Here is an 18,706-nt window from a genome sequence, read left to right as displayed (position 1 = left end):
GGAAATGTTTGCAAACAAAATTGAGAAGTATGAAAAAACGAAGCGGTTGCTGTTTCTAAAGACTGGAATACAATCGTTTTCAAGCATCTAGAGGGAGCTCATGAACTATCAAGTAGACCAGATTATTAATCAGTATGGTGCACTGGTGTACAGATTATTTTAAAGCAGTGGTTCTCACCTTTCCTAATGCTGTGACCTTTAAATACAGTTCCTCATGCTGTGGTGACCCCAATCATAACATTATTTTGTTGCTGCTTACTAACTGTAATTTTGCTACTGCTATGAATCATAATGTAAATATCGGATATGCAGGATATCCACTATGTAACCCTGAAGGGGTTGTAACCAACCCCTTTAAACGGACTTGGAGATCAGCCAGAAGAGGCTGAACACTGAATAGTTCCTTATCTGCCTTAATTCTTTACCATCAAAGAGGAAACTTTTGCTGGGGGGAAAAAAAACTGGAATAAAAGCACAACTAGCCAGAAATACAGTATTTGTCTTCCGGTTTATTATGATGAAGGACATTATTTACAATCTGTGTCTTCTGGAGCCGTTCACCTCTAAAATATTTTTATTCTAAATTGTCTAAATTGCTATACTCTGGTTTTCCCTCTCCCACGCCCCCCCCCCCACACCCCACCCCACACACACAGAAGTGCTTTTTAGGGACTTTGAATCAGGCCCAACCAGGATTTGTGCTTCTCAGAATTTCGGAATAGCCAGCTTAGTTTAATAGATATTTTAATATAGAACATCAGCTCTGATAATCGGCAGAGAAAGGAAGGTAACCGCTGCATTGTGAGGTAAGCGCTCAGAACGTTCCGTGCCACGCAATGACCAACGCGCCAAGTGGACTCGCCCGACCAGTGCGTGGCCCACCGCAGCTCAAACGGTTTTTTTCCCCCAGCAGCTTCTCAATTTCAGGCCTGGGGAGGAGGCCAGAAGCCGGTGCCCCGGGACCGACTGCTCAGGCCCTCCCGGAAAACGGCGGGAGAAAACACACAAGGGCAAGGGTGAGTTATGGGATCAGAGTCCAAAACGCAGACTGGCTCCTAGGCCGCCAACCGACTCCACACCCCTTCCAGGGCTGATGACGAACTCAGGGTGCGACGGACGCGCACGCAGCCCGCGCTCGCACGACAGTACGTGCAAGGCAGCGCGAGGGAGTCCCGGTCCGCCACCGGCGCGACTCGCGTCCCGCCTCCTCCGCTCCGCCACCCCCGCAGCTCCGGGTCCGCCTCGGTGCGAGGCCTCCGCCGCAGCCAGGCTGCTGGCCCCGGTCCTGTCTCTTTAAGTGGTGGGGCCTGCGGGCCGCCCCTGCCGCTGCTGCCTAGGTGGCCCCGCGCGCCGCTTTTTGAGGGGCGAGTCAAGATGGCGGCGGCTTTGGCTCTGTGAGGAAGACGGAAGAGGCGGTGGGTTAGGGAAGGCGGCTTCTGAGAAGAGTTAGGGGTTGTCGGGTCGCCAGGGACGCTCAGAGTCTTCCGGGTAGCGCTAGCTCGTCGGCCTCGGATGCTTTAAGCGCGAGGAGCGGAGCGGAGGCTCCGGCTGCGGCGGCAGGGCCAGGTACAAGGAAGGAAAACATGGCGGCGGCGGCCTGAGGAGGCGGCGGCGGCGGCGGCGGCGGCGGGAAGCGGCTCTGCGGAGGTCATGGCGGAGGCGGGAGCAGGGCTGTGAACCGAGCTGCCCCTTGTTGGAACGGCGGCCCGGTAGGCTGTGCAGAGCCGCGCGTTCCTGTCGGGGCTGCTGGGCGCCCGCGCTCCCCCGGCCTGGACAATAGCGCCGAGGAGCGGGCGGCGAGAGAAGGCGGCGGCCCTGGGCTCGGACCCGGGAGCGGACCATGCGAGCGGCGGCGCGGCTCCGGGGCGGCCAGCGGCGGCACTGAGGTCCCGGAGTTTCCCGTTCGCGGCCGCCCGCCTTTCCTGGACACCGTCCCCGGGCCCCTCGGGCGGGGCCCCCGGCCGGCACGATGACCGACACCCGACGGCGGGTGAAGGTCTACACGCTCAACGAGGACCGGCAATGGGACGACCGGGGCACTGGCCATGTGTCCTCGGGCTACGTGGAGCGGCTCAAGGGCATGTCCCTGCTCGTCAGGGCCGAGAGCGACGGTAAGCAGCCCCCGCCGGTGCCCGGGGAAACCGTGGCACTCGGCCTGGGAATACGGGAGTCTAGGCGGGAACGCCGTGGGTACCCAAGTCCGGTGGAGCTGGCGAGAGAGCCTTCGGGGTGTTTCCTTAACCGAGAACCCTGTGGTGGGGAGAGTTGGAGCAGAGCGGAGCACGCTGCGCGGTGCCGCCTTTTCATGGGGAAAGGTCGGAGACCTGGGATCCGGAGCCTGGCGGGGGGTTTGCACCAGTGTGACCTTGAGAAAGGCACGGAACGAAAGCGATCTGCCCCTAGTTCACCCATCTGTAAAACGGACACAAGACCTTGCTTGGAGCTCATGAAGTTCATAGCTGTTGCACACTTTGGAGAAAGTTCTGGACGTTTTTCCACTACCTCTTTCTGATCTTAGGGGTCGGCGATGCTGGCAGCTCCACTAGAGAGAAAACGCTGCTTTGCTTTGTTAGGATACGTTGGACTTGTCCGGTGTTGCTTGTCTTTTTCATAAGAAAGGAAGTTGTTTGTTGTTATGAGACAGGGTTTTCTCTGCGTTGCTCTGCAACTAGTTCTGTAGACCAGGCTGGCCTCAAACTCACAGAGATCCGCCTGCGTCTGCCTCCCGAGTGCTGGGATTAAAGTGCACCACCACGCCTGGCCAGGAAAGAAAGACTGTTTGTAATTCTACTGTGGGAACTTCTGGACCTTTGGAACCTTTTTTGTTTGCTTGTTTTTGTTTTTTGTTTTTCTCTCGAGACAGGGTTTCTCCTTATAGTTTTGTTGCCTGTCCTGGATCTCGCTCTGTAGACCAGGGTGGCCTCGAACTCACAGAGATCCGCCTGGCTCTGCCTCCCGAGTGCTGGGATTAAAGGTGTGCGCCGCCACTGCCCAAGCCCTTTCGAATATTTTATTGTAAGATTTTCTGATTGCTTAAGCGTGTGGTCCTCATTTGGTTCAACTTAACAGGTGGGGAGAAGTATTTTTAAAACTTGAATCTGCCCTCCTGTTTTCCCTTCAGGTCTATTGAAACAGTCTTCAGGGTCAAAAGACCAAGTTGTTCAAAGTTTCACGTTTTCTGTCGTTTTGTTTTCGACAGGGTTTCTGTGTAACCCTGGCTGTCCTGGAACTGTCTCTGTAGACCAGGCTGGCCTCAAATTCAGAGATCCTCCTGCCTCTGCCTCCCAAATGCTGGGATTAAAGGTGTGTGCAACAACCGCCCCGGCTCTGTTTCTCATTTTAAATTATTAGTTTCTTCAGGGTTTGCCATTTTCCTTGGTTACATTCTGAATTTCACTTAATGAAAGAATATATACATGTTGGGCAAAACTTTTCAAATTGTTTCTTTGGAGTATAAATATAGCAACCTTGTTGCATTAGTCTGAGGGACTGGTCAGTTTGGTATGTTTGTAGTTGTTTCATATCTGAATTATTAGAAATTTATTTCAAAGAAGGTTTTTATTCTTTGGACTATACCCAGAACTCATTACATGAAAAACAAGGTTCTCCTGATTGTAGCTGAAGATTGTAGAAACATTAATTTGAATTGGAAAATGGTAATTTGAAGTATAGTACCCACAGGTTATCTTTATACAAATACCCCAAATAAGTTAACAGTGGTAAAAAGTTACCTCTACAGGCATTCTTAAAGTTTCTAACAGAGAGGCAGGTGGTTCTAGGTGACTTAGAGACCAGCCAGAGTCTACATAAAGTTCTAGGCCAGCCAGGGTTACAAAGTGAGACTTGGTCTGAAAAAAAAGTTTCTGATTATAGTAGGTCTGTTTTTCAGAGCTGGGTTTTTATTTGGCATTAAAATAAGTTGATGCCAGTTTGTGGTGGCGCACATCTTTAGTCCCAGCGCTCGGGGAGGCAGAGCCAGGCAGATCTCTGTGAGTTCGAGGCCAGCCTGGTATATAGATGGAGTTCCAGGCCAGGCTCCAAAGCTACATAGAGAAACCCTGTCTCAAAAAGAAAAAAAAAACAAAAACAAAAAAACTGAAGGGGGTGGAGTGGAATAGAAGTTGAATGTGTAGATGACTATCACATAATAACCACCTCTACATTTTTGTATATGTGAAAACTTTCTTTATAGTAAATTGGAAATACAGGTTTTAAGGTTAAGTTAGCTGCTTGTTTTGAGGGTGGGATAACTGGAAAAGAATCCAGGGTCTTGAGCATGCTAGGCTACCACTGAACTACCTCCAACAAACACCCAGTTAGATTTTCAGTTTAACTATATGTAGGCTTTAGACCAATTTTTTGAATTTCTTCACCCCAGTGTGTTTTATTTGATTATACAAAGACCCTTTTGTTGGTTTTTGGGAAAAAGAGTCTCCTGTAGTACCAGGCTGGAATCAAACACGGTATGTTGCCAAAACTCTGGTAGTCCTGGTCCTCCTGTCTCTACTTCCCCAGATCCTGGGATTAAAGGTATACTACCTCATCCAACCTCTTTGTTTTGTTTTAGAGCCGTTCTCTGTAGCTGTTCTCTGTATCTCCTGCTTCAGATCCTCATGTTGGGATTACTGGCAATGAGCTACCACAACAGCCAGTTTACAAAGACCTTTTGAAAGGATCAGCATGAAGACTTAATGCCATACTGTCTTGGAGAATCTCTTTTCCTAACAAGGTTTTGTAAAAGTGGTGTTTCTATGCCCTTTTATATTTTTATCACTTAGGAAATAGCCTCTAAGCCCCTTTCTTCTTTTGTAGTTTTGAAGTTCTAATTTATTAGAACAGGTAAAATGATTTTTATTTTTACCCAATTTTAAACAAAATTAATGATCTGCCTTTGTAAGTTATGTTATGAGGAAAGCTAATTACAAAGAAAGAATTTAAGCTGAAGCCGGGCGGTGGTGGTGCACGCCTTTAATCCCAGCACTCGGGAGGCAGAGCCAGGTGGATCTCTATGAGTTCGAGGCCAGCCTGGTCTACAAAGTGAGTTCCAGGAAAGGCGCAAAGCTACACAGAGAAACCCTGTCTCGAAAAACCAAAAAAAAAAAAAAAAAAAAAAAAAAAAAAAAAGAATTTAAGCTGAGTGTGATACCTTCCTTATTCCACCATTCAGGAAGCAAGGCAGGAGGACCTGAATTCAAATTCAGGGCCTACATAGTAAAACTTCCTCACTAAACAACAAAGAAAAAGTGGACTTACAAAAATTGTGGAATACTTGTGAAGAAATCTAGTTTTATTACTAGAGCTTTTTTTCCCCTTACAGATAAATTCCAAATAAGATCAGTAGTAGTAGAAGTTTATTGAGTACCTCCTATGTGCCAGGGCCTCTTTAAGCAATTCACTTGTGTTTACAGACGTAATTCTTAAAACCGTTCTCAAATGTGAGTACTATAATTAGCCATGTTTTATAGATAATTTAGAGTCTAAGATAATAATTATAGGTTGGTGCAAATTTAACCTAGGATGGTGGTCTGTATTTTAGTGAGAAATCTAGCCTACAGCTTAAAGCACTTATAGCTACTTATGGTGAATGTGATCTCTTATGCTGTGGTCTATTTGTGTGCTATTCTTGGCCTCAGGGATTATTTCAAAGAAATTTTAGTTTCACTCTGCAGATACTTTAATTTTGTTATAGGCAGCATTTCATGTATCCTGGGCTGGACTTGAATTTGCTATGTAGTGAGGATGACCTTCAATTTCTGACCCTGCCTCTAGTTCCTCGTGTTGAGGTTACAGTTATGTTGAGCCTTTATGCTTTATGTGGTGCTGGAGATCGAACCCTGGGCTTTCACGAGTGCTAGATAAGCACCAATTGAGCCATGGGCTCAACCCTAGATAGTTTGATTTCATTGATTGATTGAGGTAGGATCCTACCTACTATGTAGCCCTGACTGCTTAAAGTTATGGTGTCTGCTACAAGTTTGGATCACTCATTATTGTGTGCTTCTTTCTCCATTCTTTTACATGTAATTGAGAATTCTTTTTTTTTTTTTTCATTGTAATGAACAATGAAGGTATTTGTTTTTTTAAAGTTTTTTTTAAAGTATTATTTTGTGTATGTGGGTGTTTTGCCTGCATATATGTATGTGTATCACATGCATACCTGGTTCCTTTGAAGGTCACAAGGATTCCTAGGACCGGGAGTTAGTCTTTGAGCTACCATGTGGATTCTGAAACAAGAGCAGCTAGTGATCTTAACCATTGAACCATCTCTCTAGCCCAGCATTTCTTTTGTTTGTTTTGTTTTGTTTTCAGACGGGGTCTCTTGTAGCAGAGACTGGCCTTGAGTACCTGTCCCTCTGCCTTCATTTCCCAAGGGCAAGGACTGCAGACATAGTGTCTGCCACCATGCCTGGCAAGTGGGAAGTGTTGGTGATCTTCCATAAAGTGGCTCATTGGCCAGTAGAAAATTAAAATTAGAGGTAGGTGTGGTGCACACATTTATAATCCTAACACTTCCTTGTGATCTGAGTGGAAGGCTGAAGCAGAAGTATCCCTACTTTTAGAATAGCTTAAGCTTCATGAGAGACCCTTTCTCAAAAAGAAGAAAAGGAAACTTAAAAAGTTATTGTGGATGGGTTAGACCTCTAGTAATTGTGTTGTCCCATCCTGTCTCCCCCAACACCCTGAAAGAATCCTTTCAAAAACATTGTCATATACGGTAACATTCTTTATCCCTTTTTCTCCATGAATCTGAGTTTTTCAGATTATTTCTTGAGAATTTAGCAGTGTGGAGGCATACATATGTAATACAAATACTAGGGCTACATACTGACTTTTGGGCCATCCTGGTCGAAATAGTGAATAGCAATGCTCTGTTTCAAAAACAAAAATCATTATAAAACTGAAAAATAAGATACTTCATTTCAGCCGGGCAGTGGTAGCGCACGCCTTTAATCCCAGCACTCGGGAGGCAGAGGCAGGCGGATCTCTGTGAGTTTGAGGCCAGCCTGGGCTACCAAGTGAGTTCCAGGAAAGGCGCAAAGCTACACAGAGAAACCCTGTCTCGAAAAACCAAAAAAAAAAAAGATAATTCATTTCTAAATTTTTGAAAGACAATGGTTCGAAGCTAGGGCTGTACGTGCTAGGCAAGTGCACTACCACTGAGCTGCATTCTGACCCCTAAATTTTTTTGTCTGCCTGCCTAAACAGTGGTGTATGGATGTGGAGATCAGAAGACAAATTCAGAAGCATGTTCTCTCCTTCCACTTTGTGGGCCCTGGTGATAGAACTCAGATTGTCAGGTTTTGAGCTAAGTACCTTTACCTGTTAAGCCTTCTCATTGAGCACCCTGAAGTAAGCTTTTGTGTATGTTAAATTCGTTGTTTGATGTCACAGAGACTTATTTTAAATTGCTGTGATAAAACTCTATAATCAAGACAGCATAGAAGGGGTCTACTTGGACTTATGGTTCCAGAGGGTTAGTCGTGGTGACAGAGTGAAGGCATGGTGACAGGTGGCTAGACTAGCAGCTTGAGAGTTCCCATGTTGATCCACAAGCAGGAGGCAGTGAACATACAGGCAATGGTGTGTCTTTTGAAATTTCAAAGCCTGCCCTCAATACACACCTCCGGTAAGGCCACACCTCTTAACACCTTTAAAACAGTTCCACTTACTGGTGACTCAAGTATGCAAAGATATGAGCCAGTTTGGGAAGCAGAGCCAGGCGGATCTACAGAGCAAGATCTAGGACAGGCACCAAAACTACACAGAGAAACCCTGTCTTGGACCACCCACCCCCCCCCCCCCAAAAAAAAAAAAAGATGGCCTCTTCTCATAAAATCATATCCATGTTCTTATTCTGGGTTGCTTGGACAGCATCGACAACAGTGTTTTGAGTGGGCATGGTGGTGTACCTCTGTAATCCCAGTACTTAGAGAGCTGAGGCAGGAGAATGGCTCACAGTTTGAGACTTCCCTGGCCTTTACTAAGAATTGTCTCAACCCCTTCCACCTCAGCCACCAAAAATGTTTTTCCCCTTCCTCCCTAGACTCAAGTGATTGATTCCTCTCCCTCAGCCTTTAAGTATCTGAACTACCTGGCTTCAAAAATAGGGTTCTTCTGTTTGGTTTCTACTTAAGGTGGTTAGTACTACATTTGTAATGTGTGTGCTTGCACACGTGGAGGTCAGAAGGGTCTCCTGATATGCGGTTCCCTACTGAACTCAGGTCATTAGACTTGACAGCGAGCTTAGCCATCTCATCAGCCCTACTTTAAGTTTTATGAAGTATTTTTACATTTAAAACCAAAAAAAAAATAATAATTTTATCTCGCCTTTAATCCCAGCACTCGAGGCAGACGCAGGCGGATCTCTCTGAGTTCGAGACCAGCCTAGTCTACAAAGCAAGTTCCAGGAAAGGCACAAAACTACACAGAGAAAAACCCTGTCTTGAAACACCAAAAAAAAAAAAAAATTGTGTGTGTGTGTTCTGAGTTATTTGTGTAAAAGTTAAAACAGATTGGATTCTGTTAATTGAGGCATGAAGGAAAGGAGCTATAGGGACATATTCAAGATAGCACTGTTCACTGACTTCTGAGACTTAAATTGTGTGCTCAGCCTCATGGTTGTAGAACTCTATCTTGGTTGTATAGTCTGTCTCTACCTGCACTATAATTAGAAAAAGAGACATTTGTGGTGGGAAAGGTTTCCCTTCCGTTTTTTTGTTGTTTTCATTTTGGGCTGTTCTGGTAAGGGAAACAGAGACATGGTATCTTGTGTGTTTTCATGGCTGTTCTCCTAAGTCAATATTAGTGTAGAATCTTAAAATGTACAGTAAGTGTTTGGGTTATATATTTTATTTAGTTATCCAGAGCTCAGTGTCAGTACTTGGAGTACACTTTGAAGAGAAGTACATTTTTAAACTTGAGCACAACAGCTTTGTAGAAGACTTAAGAGTGAGTGGTGGGTTAATTAAAACCTTAATATCTGAATGTGATAACTTATGCAAGTTTGAGGACCATCAGCCAATGGTGGGAATAATTGAAGGGATCTGAGTGTTTTAGGACTGATCTAAATACTGTAGCTTTAAAATTGTTCTTATTTTTTATTATGGGGAGGAAGAGTGTGGTACTCATGGAGGCTAGACAAGGATGTTGGATAATCTGGAGCTAGAGTTACTAGCAATTGTGAGCTACCTGATGTTGTTGCTGGTAACCAAACTTGGATCGTCTAGAGCAGTGTGGTTCTCAACCTTCTTAATGCTTTGACCCTTTAATACAGTTCCTCATGTTGTGATGACCCCCAACCATAAAATTACTTTGTTGCTACTTCATAGCTGTAATTTTGCTACTGTTATGAATCGCAATGTAAATCTGATAAGCAGGGTATATGCATGCAGTCCCCAAAGAGGTCATGACCCGCAGGTTGAGAGCTGCTGATCTGGAAGAATAGCAAACAGTGGGCTGGAGAGATGGGTTAGTGGTTAAGAGTGCTGGCTGCTCTTTGAGAGGACCTGGAGAAGATTTCTAGCACCCACATGGTGGCTAACAACCATTTGTAACTCCAGTTTCAGTGGATCCGGTGCTATCTCCTGACCTCTGGGCACCAGGTGTACAGTGGTGGTGCACAGTGTGGGCAAAACACCCATACATATAAATTAAGAAAAAAATTTTAAGACAGCAGGCACTCTTAACCACTGAGCCTTCCTTTTCTCTGGCCTCCATGATAAACTTTTTTAATGTTAATAGCTTAAGTTTTTATGTGTATGGATGTTTTGCCAGTGTGTTTTTCTGTGTTGACACATGCAAACAGTGTCCTGAGAGGCCAAAAGAAGGCATTGGATCCCCTTGCACTGGTGTTGCAATGATTGATAGCCACCGTGTTTGTGCTGGTATTCAACCTGAGTCCTCTGGAAGAACAGCCAGTGCTCTTAACCCTTCTGAGTGTTTTAAAACCAGAGTCTTTGCTGTATAGCCCAGGCTGCCCTCAAGTCTACGTCCTTCTTCCTCAGTTTCCATATGCTAGGTTTGTAGGCATGAGCCATACCACCTAGCCATTAACTCATTTTTGATGATGCTTTTCTTCCTCCTAGTGAATACTGAAAGTGTGATGGGCCGGGCGGTGGTGGCGCACGCCTTTAATCCCAGCACTCGGGAGGCAGAGCCAGGCGGATATCTGTGAGTTCAAGGCCAGCCTGGTCTCCAAAGCGAGTTCCAGGAAAGGCGCAAAGCTACACAGAGAAACCCTGTCTCGAAAAACCACAAAAAAAAAAAAAAGAAGAAGAAGAAAGTGTGATGATGGTGAAAACAGTATTCTGGAAAAACTGTGTGGTGTTGAGGCAGTGAAGTGAGGGAGGAGCTGTCTTTTTAGTATTTGTTGTGAAACTAAGACCAGGACCAAACCCAGCATTCACATCCACCTGAATCTAATTGATTGGTTAATGCTGAAGGTTGTACAAGAACACTCAAGTTTTCAGCTTACCCCAACCTCCAGCACTGCGTTTCAACCCAGTGCTGTCCTGTGCATGTATCTTAGACAGGTTCTCTTCTACTAAGCTACAATATCCCTAGCCCAAGAACTCTCATGCTAAATCGGTGTGAATCTCTGGTGAAGGGGTGTGAGTCCATATAAGTTTTCCAGCTAAGAATATATATTAGAAGTGATGACAGTTTGCATGAAATGTTGACTAAGCAGTATCATGAACCTTGTGTTTGTAATATACAGCTGGATAACATTGTCAAAGCTCCACTTCCTGTTGCATGTGGTTGTCAGTTAAAAATCCAAGTTATTAAGTGCTGATTGTGTACTAGATATTGGGGTTAGGCCCTTCACATAAATTTTCAGTGAATACCCATAGCATTGTTTTTCCTAACCATAAGTTTTAATATTTTGATTCTTTGGATAGGTTTTTTCTTTTGTTTTTTTTGTTTGTTTGTTTTTTGTTTTTTAAGATTATTTATTTATTATGTATATCGTGTTCTGCCCGCTTGTATCCCTGCAGGCCAGACAAGGGCACCAGATCTCATTACAGATGGTTGTGAGCCACCATGTGGTTGCTGGGAACTGAACTCAGGACCTCTGGGAGAGCAGTCAATGTTCTTAACCCCTGAGCCATCTCTCCAGCCCCTTTGGATAGTTTTTTAATGAGTGTCTCCCCCCCCCCCCCCCTTTGCACTTTACAAGAAATGGGAGGCGGTTCTTTTCCTTTTTTCAATACTGGCTTTTTGAGGTACTGGGAATTGAACTTGGGGCCTTGCACAACAAAGACAAGCACTATATTATTGAGCTACACAAGAGCCTTTTTTGTTTACTTTCCCCCAGCCCAAGATTTTAGTTATGTGTATGTGCGTGGATCTGTGCAGGTGAATTCTAGTGCCAGAGGAATCAGATCCCCTGAAGTACAGGTAGCTGTATGCTGGAAATATAACTCTGCTCCTCTGTAGGGGCAGTGCATGTTCTTAACTACTGAGTCATCTCTCCGCCATTCTTTTGACTCTATATTTTGAAATGAGTTTCTCTCACTTGCTCGTGTAGGCCTTGAATTTGCCCTCTTTCTGCCTTAGCCTCCAAGTAGCCTGTTGTCACCATACGGGGCTCAAAAGATTTTCTTAAATTCTATTATCAAATCTCTGCTATAAAAACACTGAACAAAAGTGGAGAAAATAGCACTGAAGAGACAGTACAAAGCACAGTGGTTCAAACCATGAACTTTAGAGCCAAACAGTCTTAGATCTTATCCTTACTTATCCTTATGTAGGTTTTTCAGTATCTCTTGCCTGTTTTTCCTAGATTTAAAAAAAAAATTTTTTTTGTTGTCATTGTTGGGTTTTTTTGGTTTTTTTTGCATTTTATTTATTGTGTGTCTATGTATGTTCACACAGTCACAGAATAGATTGGGCAACCCATAGGAGTCAGTTCTTCCATTACGTAGGTCCTAGAGATCTTTTTTTGTTTGGGTGTTTTGTTTTGTTTTGGTTGGTTGGTTGGTTGGTTTTTTCAAGACAGGGTTTCTCTGTGAAACAGTCCTGGCTGTCCTGGGACTCACTCTGTAGACCAGGCTGGCCTTGAACTCGCAAAGATCTGCCTGGCTCTGCCTCCCGAGTGCTGGGATTAAAGGCGTGTGCCACCACCGCCCTGGCTCGGTCCTAGAGATCTTAACTCAGATTGTCAGGCTTGGAACTTGCTGGACCTTAAGAGAAAAACAAAACAGTACAAAACTTTTTAATTGTGTGTGCCCATTAGTTTAGAGTTCTCTGAGACTTTATATGATACCTTCCTGAATAATACTAGTTCATGACTCTCACCTTTATTCCCAACCCATCGAAGTGGGGCATGACAACAAATCACAAGAAGACCCTTCCTATTTTATTTTATAGGAGCAACCATATTGACCTGGTGGTTATCCATTATTGGTATATTAGTATATTTTGGTTTTCTGTGTCAGGTTATACAAAACTCTCTGATAGGTGATGTTGTTGTATGCTGTGAATATGTGTTCCTCTGATTGGTTGATAAATAAAGCTGTTTGGCCAATGGTGAGGCAGAATAGGGTTAGGTGGGATATTCTAACTAGAGAGGAGGAAGGAGAAAGGCAGAGCAGCGAGACGCTGCCAGCTGCTGCCAAGAGAAGCAAGATGTAAAGATACAGGTAAGCCACGAGTCATATGGCAAAATATAGATTTATAGAAATGGGTTAATTTAAGATGTAAGATCTAGCTAGTGAGAAGCCTGTGCCAGTAGGCCGTACAGTTCGTAATTAATATAAGCCTCTGTGTGTTCATTTAGATCTGAGTGGCTGTGGGGCAGCGGGAGCCAGGAGGGACCAGATAAACTTTCAGCTACAACTCTCAAAAACTCAGTAGTCTCTTTTGGTGGCATTTCTTGAGATTTTACTTAGAATACCATTGTTCTTGCTTTGAGTATTATTCCATACAATTTATTTAGGTTTTATCCATTAATATTTACCATATTGGAAACTAAAACTGAGACTCGGATATTTATTCACTTAAAAATAATGTTTGGCCGGGTAGTGATGGTGCATGTCTTTAATCCCAGCATTCAGGAGGCAGAGACAGGTGGATGGATCTCTGTGAGTTCAAGGCCAGCCTGGTCTACAGAGTGAGTTCCAGGACAGGCTCCAAAGCCATAGAGAAACCCTGTCTCCCAAAAACAAAACAAAACAAAAAAAAAGTTTGATATTATGCATTAACAAAATAATGGTTAGATTGTTTTCTTTTTTGAGATAGGGTCTCTGTATTATGTAGCTCTGCCTGTCCTGGAACTCACTATGTAGACCAGAGATCCACTTGCCTCTGCCTCCCAAATACTGTGATTAAAGACATGTGCTACCATGCCTGGCCCTAGATGTGGTTTTTTTCATGAGTTGGAGTGGGAAGGATTATCCTAAGTGTTTACTGCAGTTATTAAGTTACTTCCTCCAGAAGCATGTGTTGCTTTTGATGAAGCCTTCTCTACCTCTTCATTAATGTTACTGAAGTCTCTTGCTAAGGATCATTATAATGATTTTATTATCTTTATTTTAAATGTATGGATGTTTTGCCAGTATGGATTTAAGTGTACCATGTGCATGCCTGGTGCCTGTGGAAGCTAGAAGAGGGTGTCAGATCCCCTGGAACTGGAGTTACAGATGGTTGTTAGCTACCACTCAGCCCCAGTCCTCTGTAGGAGTGACAACTGTCCTAAACACTGAGCCATCTCTCCAGTCTCAGAATCATACTTAACTTTTTTCCTGTTGAAGTAGCAAATGCCTCTCACCTAAAATTGAACTCTTATGTCAGCCTCTACACCCATACATTATGATAGAATTATTGTTTAGGGTCTGTAGCTAACTGACATTAACACTGCATAATTGGAGCTTGCTCTTCTTTTTTTTTTTTTTTTTTTCCCCCCTTTTGGGACAGGGTTTCCCTGTGTAGCTTTAGCTGTCCTGAAACTCTGTAGATCATCCTGCCACTGTCTCATGGGTGCTGGGATTCAATAGGCTGGACAAGTGTTCATAACTTGACCCTGTAAAAACCATTAGATGGCAGACCCAACCAATTAGATAGGCTGGCATTAATAAACTGTAAATACAGGGCTTTATTTTGTTTAACCCCAACACTGAAGAACTGTTTCCCAAGTTTAACCTATGTACTAGCTGGGGAATAAGGCATTGGAGATCAGAGCTGGACTTCTCATGGAAGCTCAGTGTGACACATTGAGTCACGCAGTAAACCCTTTTGTCCATATATCTTTACTTGCAAGTGTTAATTGCAAAGAGTCTGGTTTGAGTCCTCTAGTTGCTACTACACTAATGATGCTGGGCCCTCACTGGGACTCTTCTTGGATATTCTGTTGTTGCCCTGTGTTGTGGAGATCCTGCATCTTTGGGTCTTCGGGTCAGGCCCCTTCACATACTCCAGCAGATCATAGATGGGGTGGACCAAGTCATAACCCTGGTTCTGGGCCTGGGCAGCTGCAGGGTTGGTCAGCCTGCCAGTTCTCCCCACCAGGGTGAGCTCTCCAGCACTGGTTCCCCCCCCCCCCCCTTGTAGCAGTGAGCGAGGGACAGGACCAGTTCTCCTGCATTCATACCCTCAGAGTTGGCTCTCCCACACCTACACATCAGGGCCCTCTCCTCCACCCATGCCACCATATGTCAGATGAGTAATGAGGACAACCTTCCCCCCCCACCCACCCAACATCGGGGTTGGGTCACCCACACCTTCAACAACAGGGCCCAGAGCTGGACTTCTAAAGTGGTGTCTTAGATAAGGCCAAGGTATATGGGAGAAATAGATTTCAGGGAAGATACTTCCCCTAACATCTCAAGATACCAAGAACATTCTAAATCAGTGGTTCTCAGCCTACTTAGGGCTGCAGCCCTTTAATACAGTTCCTCATGTTGTGACCACCAACCATAAAATTATTTTCGTTGCTACTTCGTAGTTGTAATTTTGCTACTGTTATGAATTGTATGAATCACAATGTAAATATTTTTGGAGATAGAGGTTTGCCAAAGAGGTTGTGATGCACAGATTGAGAACCACTGGTCTATATTCTTATTTTACCCAGGCTTTTGGGGAATGAGAGTGAAATGCTTCATCTTTGAATGGGCAGTTTTTTTCCCCTTTCTGTTGTTCTGTGACATTACTGAGAAAATCGGAAAGAAAATGCAAAAGAACCTGGTATCTAAAAAATAATTGTTAGTAGGGATTAGATGGCTAGCAGTGTCTTACCGTGCTGTTTTGCATTTGTTCATTTTAACAGCTGCCAAGTCAGGTGTATGTGTCTTTGTTTTTCCTCCCCTTCAGTGCTGGATATCACAGCCAGGTACTTGCACATGCTAAGCTAACAACACTTATCACTGAGCAGTGCCTCCTGCTCTTTCTTTTTGTTTATTACTAGTCTTCAATATAGAACATTTAGTAATAGCTAGAAACAGTTTTTCAAACACTCAAGTGCCAATATTTTTGAGACAGGATCTCTTTGTTCATCAGCCTGGGCCTTGTGCTGGCTAGCAAGCAAACACCAGGGATTCTTGTCTCCACTCTTCCAATGCTGGGATTACAGAAGTGTGCCACTATGCCAGAGTTTTTACATGGGTGTTTGGAATTGAATTCAGTTTTTCATGGTTGTGTGCAACTACTTTATTGACTAAGCCATCTTCCAAGCCCTGGCTTTTAAATAAAAGAAAGATAGATGGGGTGGGTAAGTAGGTAGGTAGTTCATACATTTAGACATGGAGTGAAGAGTTTTGAGACTTAGGGGCCAAAGATACAGTTTACTGGCAATGCATGCCTAGCAGGTAAGGCTCTAGGTTCAACCCTTTAGTACCACAGAAGTTTTATTTTAGAAGATGCACAACATCTAAAGGCAAAGAGATAACCTAAGAAAAATGCTCTAAAATTAGATTGTGGTAATGGCTACAAAATTGGGGTACCCTAAAAAAATAAACTATGGTTTTATTACATATTTAGGGTTACTGAGTTATTAAACATGTAGAAGTTGCTTTAAAATGTTATAGTGGCCCGGGTATGGTGTTGCATGCTTTTAATCCCAGCACTCAGGAGGCAGAGGCAGGCAGATCTTTGTGAGTTCTAGGCCAGCCTGGGAGTTTGAGACCAGCTAGGACTGTTACAGAGAAACTCTGTCTTGGGGTAAAGGAAAAAAAAAAAGTTAAAGCGGCTGGACGCTAAAGAGCAGTTAAGGACCCAGGTTCAATTCCCAGCACCTACATGGCAGTTCACAACCACTTCCAGGGGATCTGACAACCTCTTCTGGCCTCCAAGAGCACTACAAGCACATAGTATGTAAACATATATTCATAAAATAATTTTTAAAAATTACACCCCCAAAAGTGGAAGGTTATTGGATGTATAGGGAGTAACTGTCAAATGTTGTTAGGACATGAAGTAGATTTTCCTACAGAGAAGAAAGACATGTATGCCACAATATCACTGACAATTCTGAGATCACAGATGAATGTTAATGGAAAAACAAAGCTACTGAAATCTGTTCTTTCTGTAAAAGGTGAGTGCCTTTCCACTGGACAGTGGGATTCTAAATAAATCACATGGTGTGACTGCTAAGCAGACTTCACCAAAAGATAAACTGAAGTTGTGGCAGGACCTATACTTTCACTCAAGGAAGACCTAAGGGATTTCCTGGATAAGCTCTAATCTCTGTGTTCATACCGTCAACTGTCATCAATCAGGGCATTAAAGAAGTTTGTCAAGTTGGTGTTTATCACCCAAATGGGATGTTCCAAGTCTTAAAAGGAAAACTAATTCATACACTTTAACACACATGATGTCTTGAAGAATACAGAATATTTCAATCAACTATAAAACATCAGTAGTTGGGATCTGGTGATACACACCCCATAATTCAAGCACTCGGGAGGCCAAGGCAGAAGGATTACTGTGAATGTGTACCCAGCCTAGGCTACATAGTAAACACTTGTTTTAAAAACAAAAAAGGTGTATGAACTTTGATTGGCACTGTTTTAGTAAAACGAATCACTGGTGGTAGCCAACTCTGTAGATTTTTGGTTGGTTGGTTTCTTGAGTTAAGGCCTCATTATGGTGCTCTGTCTTTGAAATCATGTACAATGCAAGCCATCCACAAAGTCCTGATTCTTCTGCCTCAGCCTCCCAAATGCTGGAATTTCAGGTGTGTGTCATCATGCTTTGCTTACAGAAAAATCTATAAGCAAGTATTCTGCTGAAGATATTCTGATTTAATTTCGTGGGTTTTTTTTTGTTTGTTTTTTGTTTTGTTTTGTTTTGTTTCTGAAAATTTCCCAACTCAAGTCTCCATACTGGCTGTATCCTTGAACACACAGAGATCCGCCTAGCTCTGCCTCCCAAGAGCTGGGATTAAAGGCGTGCACCACCACCGCTTAGTTTCTGCTATGGCTTGCTATTAGCTCTGACCCCCAGACAACTTTATTAACATACAAATAAAATCACATTTCAGTACAGTTAAAATATCACCATATTTCCCCTTTTCTATTTTAATAAAAAGAAAAAAGGAAAAAGCTTATAACTTCTAACAAAAGGATCAGCCTTTTCAGAACTCAAAGCAGTTGCCCATTGAAATCCTGAATAAGTATCGATGGTATGGTGTACATATTTCAATTTTCCAAATTCTGCAAAGTGAAACACATCCATCTGCCAGATTTCATTCCTCTGAGTACCCTTTGGGTTACATCCTGCTAATAATGGCCTTTGATTGTAGAAGGAACAAGTAGGACATTTCTTTAGTATTCTTTGGCTTGTGGTATTGTGTTCCCCAAAATATTTGTGCACCCTAATAAACTTATCTAGGGTCAGAGACAGAACAGCCACTAGATACAAAGGCTAGAAAATGGTGGCACTCACACCTTTAATCCTAGCCTTCTGGAAGCATGGATCTCTGAGTTCCAGGCCACATTGGAAACAGCCAGGCATGGTGACACACGCCTTTAATCCCAAGAAGTGAGCCTTTAATCCCAAGAAGTGAGCCTTTAATCCCAAGGAGTGATGGTAGGAAGCAGAAAGGTATATAAGGCGTGAGAACCAGAAACTAGAAGCATTTGGCTGGTTAAGCTTTCAGGCTTTTGAGCAGCACAGTTCAGCTGAGAGCCATTCAGATATGAGGACCCAGAGGCTTCCAGTCTGAGGAAACAAGATCAGCTGAGAAGTTGGCCAGGTGAGGTTAGCTGTGGCTTGTTCTGTCTCTCTGATCTTCCAATGTTCACTCCAATAACTGGCCTCAGGTTTGGTTTTATTAATAAGACTCTCTAAGATTCATGCTACATCGAAAGTTTTTTTTTTTCTTAATCCAAAACTTGTTTTTAGTTATTCTGTCTCCAGATAAACTAGAACTGGTTGATGAGAGGATAGGTAGAATTTCATTCTTTTTTTTTAAATAACTTTATTTTTAGTTTCTGTGCATTGGTGTTTTGCTTGCATGTATGTCTGTGTGCGGGTGCCAGGTTCCCTATAACTGGGATTGCCTTGAGTGCTGAGAATTGAACCTGGGTCCTCTGGAAGAGCAGCCAGTGCTCTTAACCTCTGAGCCATCTCTCCAGCCCAAATTTATTTATTTGTTTGTTTGTTTGTTTGTTTGTTTATTTATTTATTTATGCGTATGAGTGCTCTGTCTGCATGTATGCCTGCATTCCAGAAGGAGAGCATCAGGTCCCATTATAGGTGGTTGTGAGTCACT

The 18,706-nt window shown here is 43.5% G+C and overlaps 1 protein-coding gene across 4 annotated transcripts in view; it reads left to right on the top strand.

Annotated features, from left to right (window-relative positions):
• The first annotated feature begins 1,638 nt into the window (after positions 1 to 1,638).
• Positions 1,639 to 18,706, top strand: part of Ppp4r3a (protein phosphatase 4 regulatory subunit 3A) — a 49,271-nt gene continuing 32,203 nt past the window's right edge. For 2 of the 4 annotated variants that reach the window (XM_059279010.1, XM_059279007.1), the window contains exon 1: positions 1,639 to 2,111. In XM_059279010.1, the coding sequence (XP_059134993.1) occupies positions 1,970 to 2,111 (142 nt within the window). In that variant the 5' untranslated portion in view covers positions 1,639 to 1,969. The remainder of the gene's footprint in view (positions 2,112 to 18,706) is intronic. The other 2 variants (XM_059279011.1, XM_059279009.1) reach the window with 1 other exon arrangement.

Source organism: Peromyscus eremicus, chromosome 14 (assembly GCF_949786415.1).
Source record: "Peromyscus eremicus chromosome 14, PerEre_H2_v1, whole genome shotgun sequence".
Taxonomy (NCBI): domain Eukaryota; kingdom Metazoa; phylum Chordata; class Mammalia; order Rodentia; family Cricetidae; genus Peromyscus; species Peromyscus eremicus.
This window is presented reverse-complemented; position numbering and strand designations above follow the sequence as displayed.